The 18,617-nt window shown below is 37.5% G+C and overlaps 1 protein-coding gene across 3 annotated transcripts in view; it reads left to right on the top strand.

The window, feature by feature from the left end:
• The first annotated feature begins 5,371 nt into the window (after window positions 1-5,371).
• Window positions 5,372-18,617, top strand: part of PPP1R12A (protein phosphatase 1, regulatory subunit 12A) — a 99,937-nt gene continuing 86,691 nt past the window's right edge. For all 3 annotated transcript variants that reach the window (XM_011981399.1, XM_011981398.1, XM_011981397.1), the window contains exon 1: window positions 5,372-5,498. In XM_011981399.1, coding sequence (XP_011836789.1) covers window positions 5,392-5,498 — 107 coding nt within the window. In that variant the 5' untranslated portion in view covers window positions 5,372-5,391. The remainder of the gene's footprint in view (window positions 5,499-18,617) is intronic.

Genomic DNA, 18,617 nt, shown 5'->3' with positions numbered 1-18,617 from the left:
GGAAAAATTAAGGAAGAAAATAAAAGTGGGTCTCACAACCATTATTTTTAACCTTCAGAATATATTCTTTTAGTCTTGTATGATTTTTTTTGGTAAAGTTGATATGTTTTGACTGTGTTCCCACCCAAATCTCATCTTGAATTGTAGTTCCCATAATCCCCATGTGCTGTGGGAGGGACCCAGTGGGAGGTAATTGAATGAATCATGGGGGCAGTTACCCCCATGCTGCTGTTCTCACGATAGTGAGTGAGTTCTCACAAGATCTGATGGTTTTATAAGGGACTTTTCCCCTTTTGCTTGGCGCTTCTCCTTGCCGCCGCCATGTGAAGAAGGAGGTGTTTGCTTCTCCTTCCGCCATGATGGTAAGTTTCCAGAGGCTACCCCAGCTATGTGGAACTGTGAGTCAAACCTCTTTCCTTTATAAGTTACTCAGTCTGTGGTATGTCTTTATTAGCAGCATGAGAATGGATTAATATAAAACTTTAAATCACATTAGGCATTAAAAAAAATACATCATGTGTTTTCTCCTATATTCTTTTATCCTTTTCTATTTCCATATTTGCATCCTTTTTAAAAAAAATTTGCTATACCACCTTGAAAACACCTGATCTCATCTCATCTAGGAAGCAAAGCAGGGTTGGATCTGGTTAGTGCTTGGATGGGAGACTATTGGGAATACCAAGTGTTGTAGGCTTAAAAAAAAAAATACCCTCTTAATATATTGAGGGCATTTCCCCATATTCTTTTATAAAGATCATTTCTTACTTGCTTGTTGATATTTTTCATTTTAGAAAAACAATCATATTTGTATTACATATAATTATCAAGTAGGGTTTTATATTTTTATACTGAGGATAAAAATCAGGATACAGTTTTGGAGCCTATGGGATTTAAAAAGAGGTTGAGGGAAAAAAGGTGATTAGAATTTCATCAGTATCAGCTGGGTGTGGTGGATCACTTGAGGTCAGGAGTTTGAGACCAGCCAGGCCAGCATGGTGAAACCCCATTTCTACCAAAATACAAGAATTAGCCGGGCATGGTAGCACACACCTGTAGTTCCAGCTGCCCGGGAAGCTGATGCAAGAGGATCGGTTGAACCCAGGAGGCGGAGGTTGCGGTGGATCACGCTACTGCAGCCTGGGTGACAGAGCAAGACTGTCTCAAAAGAGAAATAATTTAATCAGTATGATTTCTCAAGGAAAGTGAATGATTATGCAAGTCACAGTAAGTCACTCTCTTATCTCAGCATTCTGTAAACTACTTTCTAATACAATATACTTTATATGTTTCTTTGTCATTAAATAGTTGTGATTCTCAAACCTGTTTCTTTTAACCACTGCCCTATGAAAAATAGTTCTTTTCTTGAGCAATATCTGTATCAATGTTGCCTATGTATTTTATCATCTCTTATATGTAAGGTATGTTCTAGGCACTTTGGAAAACTGCCATAAGCTTGCTTATAACTTGTTCTAGAGGGAAGAATCATAGACACATAATAATTTTAAATATATTAGGGAATTTTTATGATAAATACCCCCCCACACACGTCTTTCCTCTACTTGAAATATGAAGACACCAACGCCCAAAAAGATTAAATTACTTGTTCACAGCCACAAAATTTGTGGCACAGCCAGAACTAGAACCTAAAACCAAAAGCTGTGATTCCCTCTCAATGCTTTTACACTTTTTTTTTTCTGAGGTGGAGTCTTGCTCTGTCGCCCAGGCTGGAGTACAGTGATGCGATCTCGGCTCACTGCAACCTCTGCCTCCCAGGGTCAAGCAGTTCTGTCTCAGTCTCCCGAGTAGCTGGGACTACAGGCGTGTGCCAGCATGCCTGGCTAATTTTTTGTATTTTTAGTAGAGACATGGTTTCACCGTGTTTCCCAGGATGGTGTTGATCTCCTGACCTCGTGATCCACCTGCCTCAGCCTCCCACTTTAAAACTTTTTAGGTATACTGCATAGTGCTTTTCTTGATAGAAACTTTGTCATTTTCTTCCTTAGGGAAATGCTGCTAGAAGCATTTCTTCTGTTTCTGTGGTAGTTAAGGAAAATTTATTTCATTTATACAAGTAATACTTAGTAAGCCCATAGACTGCATGATATCCTGTTGCAGGTGAGAAATGTGTTGATAAACTAACTAGGAACATCTGTGGAAAGCAATGTGTTAAGTGTGGGAAAATCTTAGTTTCTGGAACCTGAGCATCTCTGTGAGATTCCCAGCCCTATCATTTCCTGTCTGTGTGACTTATTCAAGCTACTTAATCTCTTTGATTCTTAGCTTCCTCCTACATTCTTTAATTTGTTTATTGAGCCCAAGAACTCATGGTATTGAGGATGCAGGAGAATTCCTGCTCTCAGTAAACTCTCATGCTGGGAGTGGGGTAAACAGATGGTAAATAAATAAGCAAAATATATATAGTTTGTTGCGATAAATGGTATGGAGAAAAATAAAGTAGATACTCAGGATATAAAATGGTGGGGAAGGGGTTTTAATTTTGTGTGCTGTCCAAGTAAGGCAGTACCAAAAAGGTGAGAGTCAAGCAAAGACTTCATTTATGAAATGTGGATACAATCATATCGTATTTATTCATTGCTTGTGTATAATGCTGATCCATTATATCTCATCAGCCAGCCCCAAACTGCTCTTTCTTAGGTTGAAGTGGCACTTAAGAAGCTCTTTTGTTTTCTCCATTAGTTACAGTCTGACATTAATATCCTTTTTTGTTGTTGTTGATGTGTTTTCAGTCCTAGAAAACAGTTTTTTCCCCCAAATATAAACAAACAGGAACTTCCTTTGGTGGTTAGGTACTGTGCTGGTGTTTAAGCCTCTTTTAAGGGGATGGGTAGATAAAGTAATGGTCTATGTGTTAGAACCACTTTTTAAATGACACATCAATTTTTATTACTTTCAACAGCTACTTAAAATATCCTTCCGGATTCTTAATAAACTTGGGCTTTTTATACATTTAAATGGGTAGCACATGAATTTTCCAGCAAAGATCTTTTGGCAATAAACCAAAGATGACAGTGTAAATTAATTTGTCTACTGATCAATTTATTAGAGATACTTTTAGAGTACAGAGATGATAATCATCAGTCCCCATACTCCTAGTATTAGTTGTTTATCATAGATAGGAAATAGCAACTATTTAGTTCATTTACTCAATTTTAACCAAATTAGGGAAAAAAAGGCCACTTGCCCTCTGGGCAGATAGTGGCTTTGTGTAAATTAGGAGGGAAAAAAACTTTTCACGTTAAAGGCTCCTTGAGTGGATTTCATCCCATCTTCCTAATCCCCCAAGTCAAATACATGGCACAGACTTTACATTCTTGGGCAGAAGTCCTGGTAATACATGGGGATTGCATCTCAGGGGAGACAATAGGATGATGTTCATGAATAGTGCCAATTCCAGAAAGCCTCCCCATAGTAAATGGAGTATGTTTATGAATACAACCTATCTCATAGGACAGGTATAAAGTACTTATATTCACATACAGATATATCCCTAATCTGATAATTATGGAGTTGAGATTCTAGTAGAGGTAGAGGATAGATATAAATAAGAAAATTGTGGCTATTGATATTATTGATAATGTGATAGAGTACTAGGAATTACTTTAAAAGGATGTCCAGGAGGGCCTTCCTGAAGAAGAAACATCTGCATTGAGATTTGTTTGATGAAAAGGAATCAGCATGCTTAGATCTGGGGGCAGAGCATTCCTGACAGTGAGAACTGCAAGAACAAAGGCTCTGAGGTACCACCTGGTCAAGGAATAGTAAGGTCCCTATTGTGGCTGGAACAGAGTGATTTTAGGAACAGTTGTGGAGAACAATGAGTACCTTGGGGTGGGTTTTTGTGAGAATAACGTATGTAAATCATAGATAAAGCACCTCTCATACTGCCTGGCACAAAGCAAGCATTTGATAAAAGTTTCCTTATTTACTTTAAGACTGTAGTTCTCAAAATTTTTTTATTTTAGGACTGCTTTATACTCTTAAGAATTATTGAAGATTCCAATGAGCTTTTGTTTCTGTAGGTGAATATTTACAGTCTTACAGTTTAAAACCAGGGATTCATTTAAAAATAACAATGATTTACCCCTGTTACCAAATGACATTTTTAAAGTAACTAATTCATTTTTTCTTGGTTTAAAACTGAGGATTTAAAACACTATTTATTTAAAAATAACAGCGATTTACCCGTGTTACCAAATAACGTTTTTTAATTAAAATAATTCATTTTTTCTTGAAAGTTTGAGTTTATTATTGGCAACAAATATACTGTTAATTGCTTTTCTTGAAGTGACAAGACTCATTTTGTTCATTTGCAAGAAAAGATCTCCCAAAAATCAAAGTTAGACTAACTGTAGTTTGTCATTTTAAGTAGACATAATGTTACATGGAAAAGTGGCTAAGTCAGCTTACATCTCAATCTCACAAGTGCTTTTCATCAAGACAACCATCATACTTGGAAGAGGTGCTTTAACATATACTTCCCATAGAGAATATAAAAAAGACCTGTGTACAAGGGCCAACGTTTAACACGTACTGCTTTGTCAAAGACGTGTATGAGTAAAAATTGCTGCCCCCCAACCACCACTTTTTTTGGAGACAGGGTCTCTGTTGCCCAGGTTGGAGTGTAGTGGTGTGATCATAGCTCATTGCAGCCCAGGTTGGAGTGCAGTGGTGTGATCATAGCTCATTGCAGCCTTGAACTCAAGCTCAAGCGATCCACCTGCCTCAGCCTCCCAAGTAGATGGGATTACAGGCATGAGCCACTGTGCTTGGCAATTTTTTTTTTTAATTATGAGTACCAAGTGTTCGATACAGTGACTATTAATGGAGGTGGGTTTTTTTGTTTTTTGGTGTTTTTTTTGGCCACTGCCATTATTTGTGCTAAAGCACATGCAGTTTTACAGCTGGTACTTTTATACCATCAAGTGTACATGTCAACAAAGTAAAAAAGGGAAATGACATCTTAGTTTTATCTTGAAAACAGTTTTGCCCTAATCAACTCCCTAAAAGAATCTACTCCCCCTTCCCCCAGCAGACAACATTTTTGGGAACCACTGCTGTAGAGACTATTATTATACTTAATTATAATGTCTTCATTTTAATAGGTACTTGTTATCCGAATTGGGTTGCCATAAAGAGTCTAGTCTGTTGTATGTGTACCTAAGCAAGGACTCTTACAATTTAGTGTCATTGGTGTGTTTGATGGAGTATAGTCAAAATAGCAGGAGATTTATTTACAGAGAATATTTGTATTATAAAAGCTACAAAGTAGGAATTTTATTTTATTGATACATTATTTGGAGGGTTAATTCGTATTTTTTCCAATTTTGCTTTCTGTTTTGTTTTTAGGCTTGCATTGATGACAATGTTGATATGGTGAAGTTTCTGGTAGAAAATGGAGCAAATATTAATCAACCTGATAATGAAGGCTGGATACCACTACATGCAGCAGCTTCCTGTGGATATCTTGATATTGCAGAGTAAGCCAGTTCTGTGTTTTAATTTTATTCTAATACTATTTGAGAGACCTGAGTGTTTATTGAAATGATAAAGATAAATGAGTGAACTCTTATAATACTTGAATTCATGAAAATTATTCTTCCAAGAAAGAAAATAAGTGGTTATTGGGAATCCATATATTCTCAGAATCAGATCTTCTTTCTGTCTTCCCACCCTCTTTGGCCTTTGGTACTTTGTATTAATATTAGTAATTGTACACGTTCTCTGTCTCCATCTTTTTTCTTTTGAGTACGGCTGGAGCATTGTCAAATGATTCAGGGTTAATACTTAGCAGTCGAACCCATTCCTTTATAATCATAAAATTGGCAACTGGGTTACTTGCTATAGGGAGAATATGATACATAGTTCTCCAGTGAGCCTGTTTACGTAGTTTTTCTGAAGATTGTCTTTTTTAAAAAATACATGTTTTAGAAAATTCTGTGAGAAATAGTCATTGTATTCTCTACTACCTTTAATGTGTGGGTACATATTAAAAACATCTGATTGTTTTAAGCATTTAACAATGGAAGTGTAGATATCTTGAAAAATAATTTTTTCATTAAATTATTTTTCTTGTTACTATCTATCCACACAGTAAACAGTTGTGTTGTCTTTCTGCTCATATCAAAGCTTATCAATGAATAAATATTAAACATGAGAATTCTACTCTGTAAATATCTTAATAAGCCTTCATAGTTTTATCTCTATACATTTTACTTTTTTTCCCCGTTTGTACTGGAGATACAATATCTAAATTTCAAGGCAGAAACTGTATGGTGAAATGAAAGGTGGGCCTGGGAACGGTAAGGTCTGAATTACCTGAATTTTATTACTGACTCTGCCACTTACTATACGACATCTTTCCATAATTTGTTTCCTCTTTCTGAGCCGTAATTTTTTTGTATATAAACTGAGGAAGTCTTTTTCCCATTGCAAAACAGCAGTGGTTTGTTCACACTTAACAATCATGATTCTCAAGTTCTTTACTTCCTTTTTGGACTTTTCCTGCTCAATAGAAGACTTAAATCTCTTCATAGAAAAAAAAAATAAACCGGTTAATTATGTATTTATCTTTATACTTAATGATTAGGCTCTGGAGTTAATTGATATGGAATATGTATGCCTCCTGAATCACTATCAAGGAGTTGGCAAGTTGTTTAATTTTTCTAGGCTTTAGTTTTCTCCTCTATAAAGTAATATTTCCTAGGTTTGTTGTGAGGATTAACTGAAGTAATTCATCAAACATAGGACCTGGCTCATAGGAAATAGTACATGTTAACTTTTGACCATTACCTTTTGTATCAACACTGGGAAAATGAAAACTCAACCTCTTTCTTCAGATGTTTAATTCTTATGTTTCCTTTTTGTATTCATGTTTCTGAGTTTGAAAAGACAATATTAATTGTCTTGAATAATTTCTTTGCATAGACTTGATTAGGTCACAGACCTATTGTGTAAGTTGGAATGCTTTTAGCTGCAAGTAATAGAATACCCAATTTAAAATGACCTAAAGAATAATGGTACTTGTTATACAGGATAAAATATCATTTAGAGGAAGGACATTTAGATTTATTAAGCAGCTCAGTGATGTCAGCAAGGACCTGGGATCTTTCAGTTTTTTCTTCTGCATTTCCGAAAAATGGATCTTATTCTTAGCCTTCTCCCCTCATGGTTACAAGATGATTGCAACAACTCTAGAATTGTGTTTTACATATCCACATCCAAAAGCAAATAAAAAATGGATTGCGAGTAGAAAATATTCTCTCCATATTCTGTGTACATCAAAGAGGAAAACCTTTCCAAGGGAACCCTCCAGTTGCTGAAGACATCCCATAATGAGACTTCTTTTAGCCTGGTCCTGGTCATTTGTCCATGTTGTAGCTAGGAAAAGTAAATATCTTGGCATATTCAGCTTTTACATGCTAGTATGTAAGAAGCATGAGGAGAAGGGTAAGCAGTTTGTTGCAGTTGCTAATATTATCAGTAGGGTGACTATTACTTTTCATTTTTTGGAGAGTGGGATACGGAATGTATGCTTTACAGGACTTGTACAAACAAAAGTGACCTTTTGGGGCCAAGGTTGACTATAGTTGCTAGTCTAATTACTTTAGTTTGAATTTATGACTGTGCTATAGACTATGGAGTTTCCTGGAACCAGATTAAAATTAGAAGAAAAAGTTTTCCTTTTTATTCTTTCTGCCACATGAGATCTTTTTTACAATAATGACTTTTTATAAAGGGCAGTTTAACTCTAGCATATACTGGATGATTTGTTAAGGTGATGATAGCCCAAAATCCTTCCAAATGCTCAATTATTTTTATCGGCATAATCTCTTTTAGCAGGCTGGGCATGGTGGCTCATGCCTGTAATCCCAGCACTTTGGGAGGCTTCGCTTGAGCTCAGGAGTTCGAGACCAGCCTGGGCAACATGACAAAACCCCAGGTCTGCAAAACATACAGAAAAATTAGCCAGGCACAATGATGTGCACCTGTAGTCCCAAATACTCTTGAGGCTAAGGCAGGAGAATTGCTTGAGCCTGGGAGGCAGAGGTTGCAGTAAGTTAAAATAGCACCATTGCACTTAAGCCTGGGTGACAAGAGTAACACCCTGTTTCAAAAAAAAAAAAAAGAAAGAAATACATTAAAAACACCTCTTTCAGCAGTTAATTTCACTAATGATTAAGTGAAATTACTGAAACCCTAGTTTTCTTGGGTATAGAAAAATAATATTCTGGTGGCCTAATCGATAGGGTGAAGATAGTCTACAGATCAGAATGTTTTATAGGAATGAAAGAAAGGACTTATAATAATAATAATAATAATGTAGACAATAGTTACAAACCAGGGGATAGGAAACTGGGGCATATGGTCGCTGTGCTAACTGAAGTATTTTGGAGTTAAATTTGTTGCAAATCCTAGTTCTCCCATTCACTAGCTTTGTGTCCTTGACCAATCTACTTAGTCTCAATAATTTAAGATTATTTGTAAAATTGGAAAGATCTAGGTTCTTCCTGAGCCTTTTTTCTCATACTACATTCCACTTCACATTTTTCACTCTGTCAATACTGGACTACTTTTAGTTCCCCAACATTCCCTACTGGTTTACATCAGTGTGTCTTTCTTCATAATAGTTTATTTGCCTGCTGTTGCATTACTTGAGCAGCTTCTACCAAATTCTAAAGATGCAGTTTGTATAAGGGTCATTTCCTCCAGGAAGTGTGTCTGATGTTCTTGGCAAATTCATCATCATCATCTCTAACACATCAGTCGTTTGTTTATATGCTTCTTCACTAACTACATTTATGCACAGAATAGTAGTAAATCATCCCTATTGATATGTGCAGTTAAGCCTAGATTCATTTACTCTGAGGATTTGAGGATGATTAGGATACATTGAGTTCTAAATTTTTAACCTCTGTTGGAAATAGTAGAACAAAGAATGTCAGATTACAGTTTCATTTCTAGGCATTTAACAATTTTACATTTGGCCTGTAGCGTAATTGAAACCAAGTGAATAGACCAGATGAATGATGGCTGTTCATATTGTGGCTCAATTATCTCACATTTTCACCAAAATAATTACCCTTAACTTTTGCTTATTCTTAACAAGGTAGAAGTCCTAGGGAAAACTAAAAATACAGATTATTTAATAATGCCCTTTATTCAGAGTGGAATGGAGGACAAGTAAATGAGGTGAGTTTGTGGAGCCTGATTTTATGTTCAGCATATGCATTGTTTTAATAAATACTGTCTTGAGTTTTTCATTCTTAAGAATATTATTACTTTAACATGTTTTTAAAATTATGCAATCAGTAAATATTTAAGCACCTACTGTATATATCATGTCAGATACTAAAATGTATGCATTAACATCATTCTTTTCCTTTGGGGTGCTGCATCAGTATTATGGGCGGAATAGTGTCACCCAAAATTCTTAGTTGAAATCCTAACCTCCAGTACTTCAGAATGTGATTCTATTTAGAGAAGGGGCCTTTAAAGGGATGATTAAGCTAAAATGAAGCCGACGGAATTGTTTCTGATCCAGTCTGGCTGGTTTTCTTATAAGAGGAAGACATTTGGACACAAAAAGAGACACCAGGGTCCCTCTCATAGAGAGGAAAGAAACCATGTGAACAAACAAGAAGGCAGCCATCTACCAAGCAAGGAGAGAGGCCTGTGAGGAAACCAAAGCTGCTGACACATTGATCTTGGACTTCTAGGCCCCAGAACTGTGAGAAAATAATATTTCTATTGTTTAAGCCACTCAGTGTGTGGCATTTTATTATGGTAGTCCTAGCAAACTAATATGAGTAGTATAAACTTTCCACTATCACATCAAGGCATACTCTTCCTTAAAAATTAGAGTGTTAATGTCATTGGCTATGGATTAGAAATAAAATGGAACAGCATGACTTTGGGCATACTAGAAAAGGCAAATGATTTTAGGGCCCAAGAACCCATGTATGCAACTTATTGTTCCAATCTTGAATTATCAATTAGTTATACATCTATGGCATAAATTATAATTGAATTACTATGTGCAAAGCATTGAAAACCAAGTTCTTTGAAGAAATAATTAGATGAAAACTTAGGAACTATACAATGGTAACATTTTAATTGTCATTCTTTTTTATTTATTAGTTGGAATATTTTTGTAAAAGAAACTTTCTCATCTCTGCTATTTGGTTACCCTTTGTATTAGTTCATTCTCATGCTGTTGTAAAAAACTGCCCAAGACTGGGTAATTTATAAAGGAACAAGGTTTAATTGACTCACAGTTTCACAGGGCTGGGGAAGCCTCAGGAAACTTAACAATCACGGTGGAAGGGGAAGCAAACACATTCTTCTTCACATGGCGGCAGGAAGGGACAATGCCAAGCAAAGGAGGAAAAGCCCCTTATAAAATCATCACATCTCATGAGAACTCACTCACTGTCACAAGAACAGAAGCATAGGGGTAACCGCCTCTGTAATTCACTTACCTGCCTCTGGGTTCCTCCTACAACACATGGGGCTTATGGAAACTACAATTCAAGATGAGATTTGGGTGAGGACACAGCCAAACCATATTACTTCAGTACAATTTTTATAGGGGAGATAGAATATATTCTTTATTATTTCTCCTTATATACTGGCTTTTTAAATAATGAATTTCCTTGCTATCTACCTTCAGTAGGGACTAATTTTTTTTTTCTAGTTTAAGTAATATTAGGAGCTCATGCATTTTCTATTTTATTTTATTTGTATGATACTTTAAGTTCTGGGTTACATGTGCAGAACGTGCAATTTTGTTACACAGAAATATATATGCCATGATGATGTGCCGCACCCATCAACCCATCACCTACATTAGGTATTTCTCCTAATGTTATCCCTCCCCTAGCCCCCCACCCCCTGCAGGCTCTGGTGTGTGATGTTCCCATCCCTGTGTACATGTGTTCTTGTTGTTCAGCTCCCACTTATGAGTGAGAACATGTGGTGTTTGGTTTTCTGATCTTGTGATAGCTTGTTGAGAATGATGGTTTCCAGCTTCATCCAGGTCCCTGAAGGGACATGAACTCATCCTTTTTTATGGCTGCACAATATTCCATGGTGTATATATGCCACATTTTCTTAATCCAGTCTATCATTGATTGGCATTTGGGTTGGTTGCAAGTCTTTTCTATTGAATAGTGCTACAGTGAACATACGTGTGCCTGTGTCTTTATCCTAGGATGATTTATAATCCTTTGGGTGTATGCCCAGTAATGAGATTGCTGGGTCAAATGGTATTTCTGGTTCTAGACCCTTGAGGAATCACCACACTGTCTTCCACAGTAGTTGAACTAATTTACACTCCCACCAAGAGTGTAAAGGCATTCCTATTTTTCCACATCCTCTCCAGCACTTGTTGTTTCCTGACTTTTTAATGATTGCCATTCTAACTGTCGTGAGATGGTATCTCATTGTGGTTTTGATTTGTATTTCTCTAATGACCAGTGATGATGAGCATTTTTTCATATGTCTGTTGGCTGCGTAAATGTCTTTGTTGAGAAATGCCTGTTCATATCCTTTGTCCGTTTTTTGATGGAGTTGTTTGCTTTTTTCTTGTAAATTTGTTTAAGTTCTTTGTAGATTCTGGATATTAGCCCTTTGTCAGATGGATAGATTGCAAAAATTTTCTCCCGTTCCATAAGTTGCCTGTTCACTCATGATAGTTTCTTTTGCTGTGCACAGTATCTTTAGTTTAATTAGATACCATTTGTCAATTTTGGCTTTTGTTGCCATTGCTTTTGGTGGTTTAGACATGAATTCTTTATGCCTATGTCCTGAATGGTATTGCCCAGTTTTTTTTCCTAGAATTTTAATGATTTTAGGTCCTACGTTTAAGTCTTTGATCCATCTTGAGTTGATTTTTGTATAAGGTGTAAAGAAGGGGTCCAGTTTCAGTTTTCTGCATATGGCTGGCCAGTTTTCCCAACACCGTTTATTAAATAGGGAATCTTTCCCCCATTGCTTGTGTGTGTCAGGTTTGTCAAAGATCAGATGTTGATAGATGTGTGGTGTTATTTCTGAGGCCTCCATTCTATTCCCTTGGTCTGTATATCTGTTTTGGTACCAGTATCATGCTGTTTTGGTTACTGTAGCCTTCCAGTAAAGTTTGAAGTCAGGTAGTGTGATACCTGCAGCTTTGTTCTTCTTGCCCAGGATTGTCTTGGCTATGCCGGCTCTTTTTTGGTTCCATATGAAGTTTAAAGTAGTTTTTTCCAATTCTGTGAAGAAAGTCAGTGGTAGCTTGATGGGGATAGCATTGAATCTATAAATTACTTTGTGTAGTAAGGCCATTTTCATGATATTGATTCTTTTTATCCATGAGCATGGAATGTTTTTCCATTTGTTTGTGTTCTCTCTTATTTCCTGGAGCAGTGGTTGGTAGTTCTCCTTGAAGAGGTCCTTCACATCCCTTATAAGTTATAAATTGTATTCCTAGGTATTTTATTCTCTTAGTAGCAATTGTGAATGGGAGTTCACTCATGATTTGGCTCTCTGTTTGTCTGTTATTGGTGTATAGGACTGCTTGTGATTTTTGCACATTGGTTTTGTATCCTGAGACTTTGCTGAAGTTGCTTATCAGCTTAAGGAGATTTTGGGCTAAGACAATGGGGTTTTCTAAATATACAATCTTGTCGTCTGTAAACAGAGACAATATGACTTCATCTCTTCCTATTTGAATACGCTTTATTGCTTTCTCTTGCCTGATTGCCCTGGCCAGAACTTCCAATACTATGTTGAAAAGGAGTGGTGAGAGAGGGCATCCTTGTCCTGTGCAGGTTTTCAAAGGGAATGCTTCCAGTTTTTGCCCATTCAATATAATATTGGCTGTGGGTTTGTCATAAATAGCTCTTATTGTTTTGAGATATGCTCCATCAATACCTAGTTTATTGAGAGTTTTTAGCATGAAAGCCTGTTAAATTTTATCAAAGGCCTTTTCTACATCTATTGAGATAATCATGTGGTTTTTGTCGTTGGTTCTCTTTATGTCATGGATTACATTTATTGATTTGCATATATTGAACCAGCCTTGCATCCCAGGGATGAAGCCGACTTGATTGTGGTTTATAAGCTTTTTGATGTGCTGCTGGATTCGGTTTGCCAGTATTTCACTGAGGGTTTTCACATCAATGTTCATCAGGGATGTTGGCCTAAAATTCTCTTTTTTTGTTGTGTGTCTGCCAGGCTTTGGTATCAGGATGATGCTGGCCTCATAAAATGAGTTAGGGAGGATTGCGTCTTTTTCTGTTGATCAGAATAGTTTCAGAAGGAATGGTACCAGCTCCTCTTTGTACCTCTGGTAGAATTTGGCTATGAATCCATCTGGTCCTGGACTTTTTTTAGTTCGTAGGCTATTATTGCCTCAATTTCAGAACCTGTTATTGGTCTATTCAGAGATTCAACTTCTTCCTGGTTTAATCTTGGGAGGGTGTATGTGTCCAGGAATTTATCCATTTCTTATGGATTTTCTAGTTTATTTGTATAGAAGTGTTTATTGCATTCTCTGATGGTAGTTTGTATTTCTGTGGGATCAGTGATGATGACCACTTCATCATTTTTTATTGTGTCTTTTGGATGCTTCTCTCTTTTCTTTATTAGTCTTGCTAGTGGTCTGCCTATTTTGTTGATCTTTTCAAAAAGCCATTGATTTTTTTTGAAGGCTTTTTTTTCTGTCTCTGTCTCCTTCAGTTCTACTCTGATCTTAGCTATTTCTTGTCTTCTGCTAGCTTTTGAATTTGTTTGCTCTTGTTTCTCTAGTTGTTTTAATTGTGATGTTAGGCTGTCAATTTTAGATCGCTCCTGCTTTTCTTGTGGGCATTTAGTGCTATAAATTTCCCTCTATATACTGCTTTAAATGTGTCCCAGAGATTCAGGTGCATTGTGTCTCATTGGTTTCAAAGAACATCTTTATTTCTACCTTCATTTTGTTATTTACCCTTTAGTCATTCAGGAGCAGGCTGTTCAGTTTCCATGCAGTTGTGTGGTTTTGAGTGAGTTTCTTAATCCCAAGTTCTAATTTGATTGCACTGTGGTCTGAGAGACAGTTTATTGTGATTTCTGTTCTTTCACATTTGCTGAGAAGTGTTTTACTTCCAATTATGTGGTCAGTTTTAGAATAAGGGCCTTGTGGTGCTGAGAAGAATGTATATTCTGTTGATTTGCGGTGGAGAGTTCCGTAGATATCTATTAGGTGTGCTTGATCCAGAGCTGAGTTCAAGTCCTGGATATCCTTGTTAATTTTCTGTCTCGTTGATCTGTTTAATATTGACATCGGGGTGTTAAAAGTCTCCCACTATTACTGTGTGTGAGTCTAAGTCTCTTTGTATGTCTCTAAGAACTTGCTTTATGTATCTGAGTGCTCCTGGATGCATATATATTTAGAATAGTTAGCTCTTCTTGTTGAATTGATCCCTTTACCATTATGTAATGGCCTTCTTTGTCTCTTTTGATCTTTGATGGTTTTGAAGTCTGTTTTATCAGAGACCAGGATTGTAAACCCTGCTTTTTTTTTTTTTTTTTTTTTTTTTGGCTTTCAATTTGCTTGGTAGATCTTCCTCCATCCCTTTATTTTTAGCCTATGTGTGTCTTTTCACGTGAGATGGGTCTCCTGAATACAGCACACTGATTGGTCCATTTACATGTAAGGTTAATATTGTTGGATGTGAATTTGATCCTGTCATGATGCCAGCTGGTAATTTTGCCCATTAATTGATGCAGTTTCTTCATAGTGTCGATGGTCTTTATAGTTTGGCATGTTTTTGCAGTGGCTGGTACCAATTGTTCCTTTCCATGTTTAGTGCTTCCTTCAGGAGCTCTTGTAAGGCAGGTGCTTTTGCTTGTCTGTAAAGGATTTTATTTCTCCTTTGTTCATGAAGCTTAGTTTCGCTGGATATGAAATTCTGGGTTGAAAATTCTTTTCTTTAAGAATGTTGAATATTGGCCCCCACTCCTTTCTGGCTTGTAGGGTTTCTGCCAAGAGATCTGCTGTTAGTCTGATGGACCTCCCTTTGTGTGTAACCCAGCCTTTCTCTCTGGCTGCCCTTAACATTTTTTCCTTCATTTCAACCTTGGTGAATCTGACAATTGTGTGTCTTGGAGTTACTCTTCTCGAGGAGTGTATTTGTGGTGTTCTCTGTACTTCCTGAATTTGAATGTTGTCCTGCCTTGCTAGATTGGGGAAGGTCTCCTAGATAATATCCTGAAGAGTGTTTTCCAGCTTGTTTCCATTCTCCCCGTCACTTTCAGGTATACCAATCAAATGTACGTTTGATCTTTTCACAGAGTCCCATATTTCTTGGGGGCTTTGTTCATTTCTTTTTACTCTTTTTTCTCTAAACTTCTCTTCTCCCTTTATTTCATTAATTTGATTTTCAGTCACTGATACCCTTTCTTCCACTTGATCGAATCGGCTATTGAAGTTTGTGTATGCTTTGTGAAGTTCTCGTACTTCATCAGGTCATTTAGCTCTTGTCTACACTGGTTATTCTAGCTAGTCATTTGTCTAACCTTTTTTCAAGGTTTTTAGCTTTCTTGCTATGGGTTTGAACATGCTCCTTTAGGTTGGAGAAGTTTGTTATTACTGACCTTCTGAAGCTGACTTCTGTCAACTTGTCAAACTCATTCTCCGCCCAGTTTTGTTCCCTTGCTGGCGAGGAGTTGTGTTCCTTTGAAGGAGTAGAGGTGCTCTGGTTCTTGGAATTTTCAGCCTTTCTGCTCTGGTTTTTCCCCATCTTTGTGGTTTGATCTACCTTTGGTCTTTGATGTTGGTGACCTATGGATGGGGTTTTGGTATGGATGTCCTTTTTGTTGATGTTGATGCTATTTCTTTGTTTGTTAGTTTTCCTTCTAACAGACAGACCCCTCAGATTCAAGTCTGTTGGAGTTTGCTGGAGGTCCACTCCAGACCCTGTTTGCCTGGGCATCACCAATGGAGACTGCAGAACAGCACATATTGCTGCCTGATCCTTCCTCTGGAAGCTTCATCCCAGAGGGGCACCCATCTGTATGAGGTGTCTGTTGGCTTCTACTGGGAGGTTTCTCCCAGCCATGCTACACAGAGGTCAGGGACCCTGTTGAGGAGGCAGTCTGTCCGTTATCGGAGATTGAATGCGATGGTGGGAGAACCACTGCTCTCTTCAGAGCTGTCAGGCCGGGATAGTTAAGTCTGGAGAAGCTGTCTGCTGCCTTTTGTTCCGATATGCCCTGCTCCCAGAGTGGATTCTAGAGAGTCAGTAGGCCTTGCTGTGCTCTGCCCAGTTCTAGCTTCCCTGCCATTTTGTTTACACTATGAGCCTAGAACCACCTACTCAAGCCTCAGCAATGGCGGACGCACGTCCCCCTGCCAAGCTCCTGCATTACGGGTCGATCTCAGACTGCTGCGCTAGCAGCGAGCAAGGGCGTGAGACATGCCAAGCCAGGCATGGGAGGGGATCTTTTGGTCTGCCAGTTGTGAAGACCGTGGGAAAAGTGCAGTATTTGGGCAGGAGTATACTGCTTCTCCAGGTACAGTCACGCACAGCTTCCATTGGCTAGGAAAGGGAAATTCCACAACCCTTTGTGCTTCTCGGGTGAGGCAACGCCCTGGCCTACTTCAGCTCACCCTCTGCAGGCTGCACTCACTGTCTAACCAGTCCCAGTGAGATGAACCAGGTACCTCAGTTGGAAATGCAGGAATCACCCGTCTTCTGCGTCAATCTTGCTGGGAGCTGCAGACCAGAACTGTTCTATTTGGACATCTTGGAAGCGACTGGCATTTGAACATATTGGTGTGTTTCAGTCCATTGCAGCTATTATCCTTATCAGTTGGCAAACTGAACCATCTTTGTTCATTGAGTGGCTCTTCAAGTTGGCTTCCTAAGACCTTGGGACATGACCAAATAAAGTGGTCTTTATAAGTTTCCTTACTCTCTGGTGTTGCAAGATTTTTCAGACTAATCTTTTACATTCCTGCCCAAGGCCTAGAGTCCTCATTTCTCCAAGAAACCTTGTTCCTTGGGATGGCTACTGAGAGTACTCATTGCTGTTGGGTCAGTCATTGTTTCCAGGTTGAAATCAGCACCAAAGTGTTTTTTCTTTAACCTCTTCTATCCTGTGTCACCGTCTTTCCTCTCATTCATTGCTGGGAAGCACAGGATTAAAGTAAAACATAATTACTAATTTGCTTCATCATGTATGACACATACATTACACTGAGTATAATAATACCACCACCACCACCAGTATGGTTACTGAATCATTCGAAGTTTTGTTTTTGAGGGTTTTGTTTTGTTGGCATTTCTTTTTGTCCTTAGTATATTCAACTTGGAATATACCATCAGGTTACTATGTGTTGAATTCACTTGAGAGTTTACTTTTTTAAATTTTAATTTTGTTTTATAATTTACGTAAAATACTAGTTCCAATGGCAATACCTGCTCTACCACCCTGTTTCTTCCCATACCCTATAAAAAAAATTTAAAAAACTATCTTCTAGTTTGTTAATAAAAGTATTATTTTAATTGAAATATTAACCCCCCATCTTTTTAAATAAATGATAGAATATCACACACATATTTCTCCACTTTGCTTTTTTCACTTAACAGTCTATTCTGGAGATCACTATCTAGTGGAGTATAGAGATACTCGTCATTGTTCTTTTCAGTTGTAGTGCTCCACTGTGTAGTATTCATTATAGTTTATCATTTATTCAGCATGTCCCTCTTAATTGACCAATGAATGTTGGTTAATTGAATGACTATAATTTTAGTCTTAGAGTTGTCCCTTTTTTTGTATTCTTGCAAGTTTAGGAATTTTTATGTTTATCTGTAAAATATTTTGTATATGAATAAGAAAATGTAATGATTAACATTTTGCTTGCCAGTGTAATTATTTGGATATAATCTTTTCTGTTACTTAGTTTTGTCACCACATTTGTTTTTTAGGCTTTCACAACAAATATTTAAGGCATGTTTTTATCTTGAATAGCTTTAGTGTTCAATTTTCCAATATAAGAGGGAAATTAGCCCTGTATTAGCCTAGCATTATATGGCTTCACAGTACATGGAAAAGATTATTAATTGGTGCACTTAATACATTTTTCTTCTTGTTTAGAGTAACTTTAAAGACACTGCTATTGAAGATTTCATATCTTATTATAAAATGCTCATAGGATTTTGCTCGTTTGTTTGAGACAGGATCTTGTTCTGTCGCCTAGGCTAGAGTACAGTGATGATCGTAACACATGGCAGCCTGGACTTCCTGGGCTTAAGCAGTCCTCCTGCCTCAGCAGGAGTAGCTAGGACTATAGACTTGTACCACTGCTCCTAGCTACTTTTTTTATTTTTAGTTTTTTATTTTTGTAGAGACAGAGTCTTGCTGTGTTTTCCAGGTTGGTCTTAAACTCCTGACCTCAAGTGATTCTTGTGCTTCGGCCTCCTTAAGTGTTGGGGTTATAGGAATCCGCCACGCGGCCTGGCCCAGTGACATTTTCAGCATGGAAAAACTTTCATTAGCTTTCTCACTCGATCATTAAAGAATTAGCTATTTAAGGATATAACTTTGAAATATGTGTGGCCAGGCGCGGTGGCTCA

This window comes from Mandrillus leucophaeus, unplaced genomic scaffold (genome assembly GCF_000951045.1).
Source record: "Mandrillus leucophaeus isolate KB7577 unplaced genomic scaffold, Mleu.le_1.0 Scaffold225, whole genome shotgun sequence".
Classification (NCBI taxonomy): Eukaryota; Metazoa; Chordata; class Mammalia; order Primates; family Cercopithecidae; genus Mandrillus; species Mandrillus leucophaeus.
The sequence above is the reverse complement of the archived record's forward strand: the minus strand, read 5'-3'. Positions and strand labels throughout refer to the sequence as shown.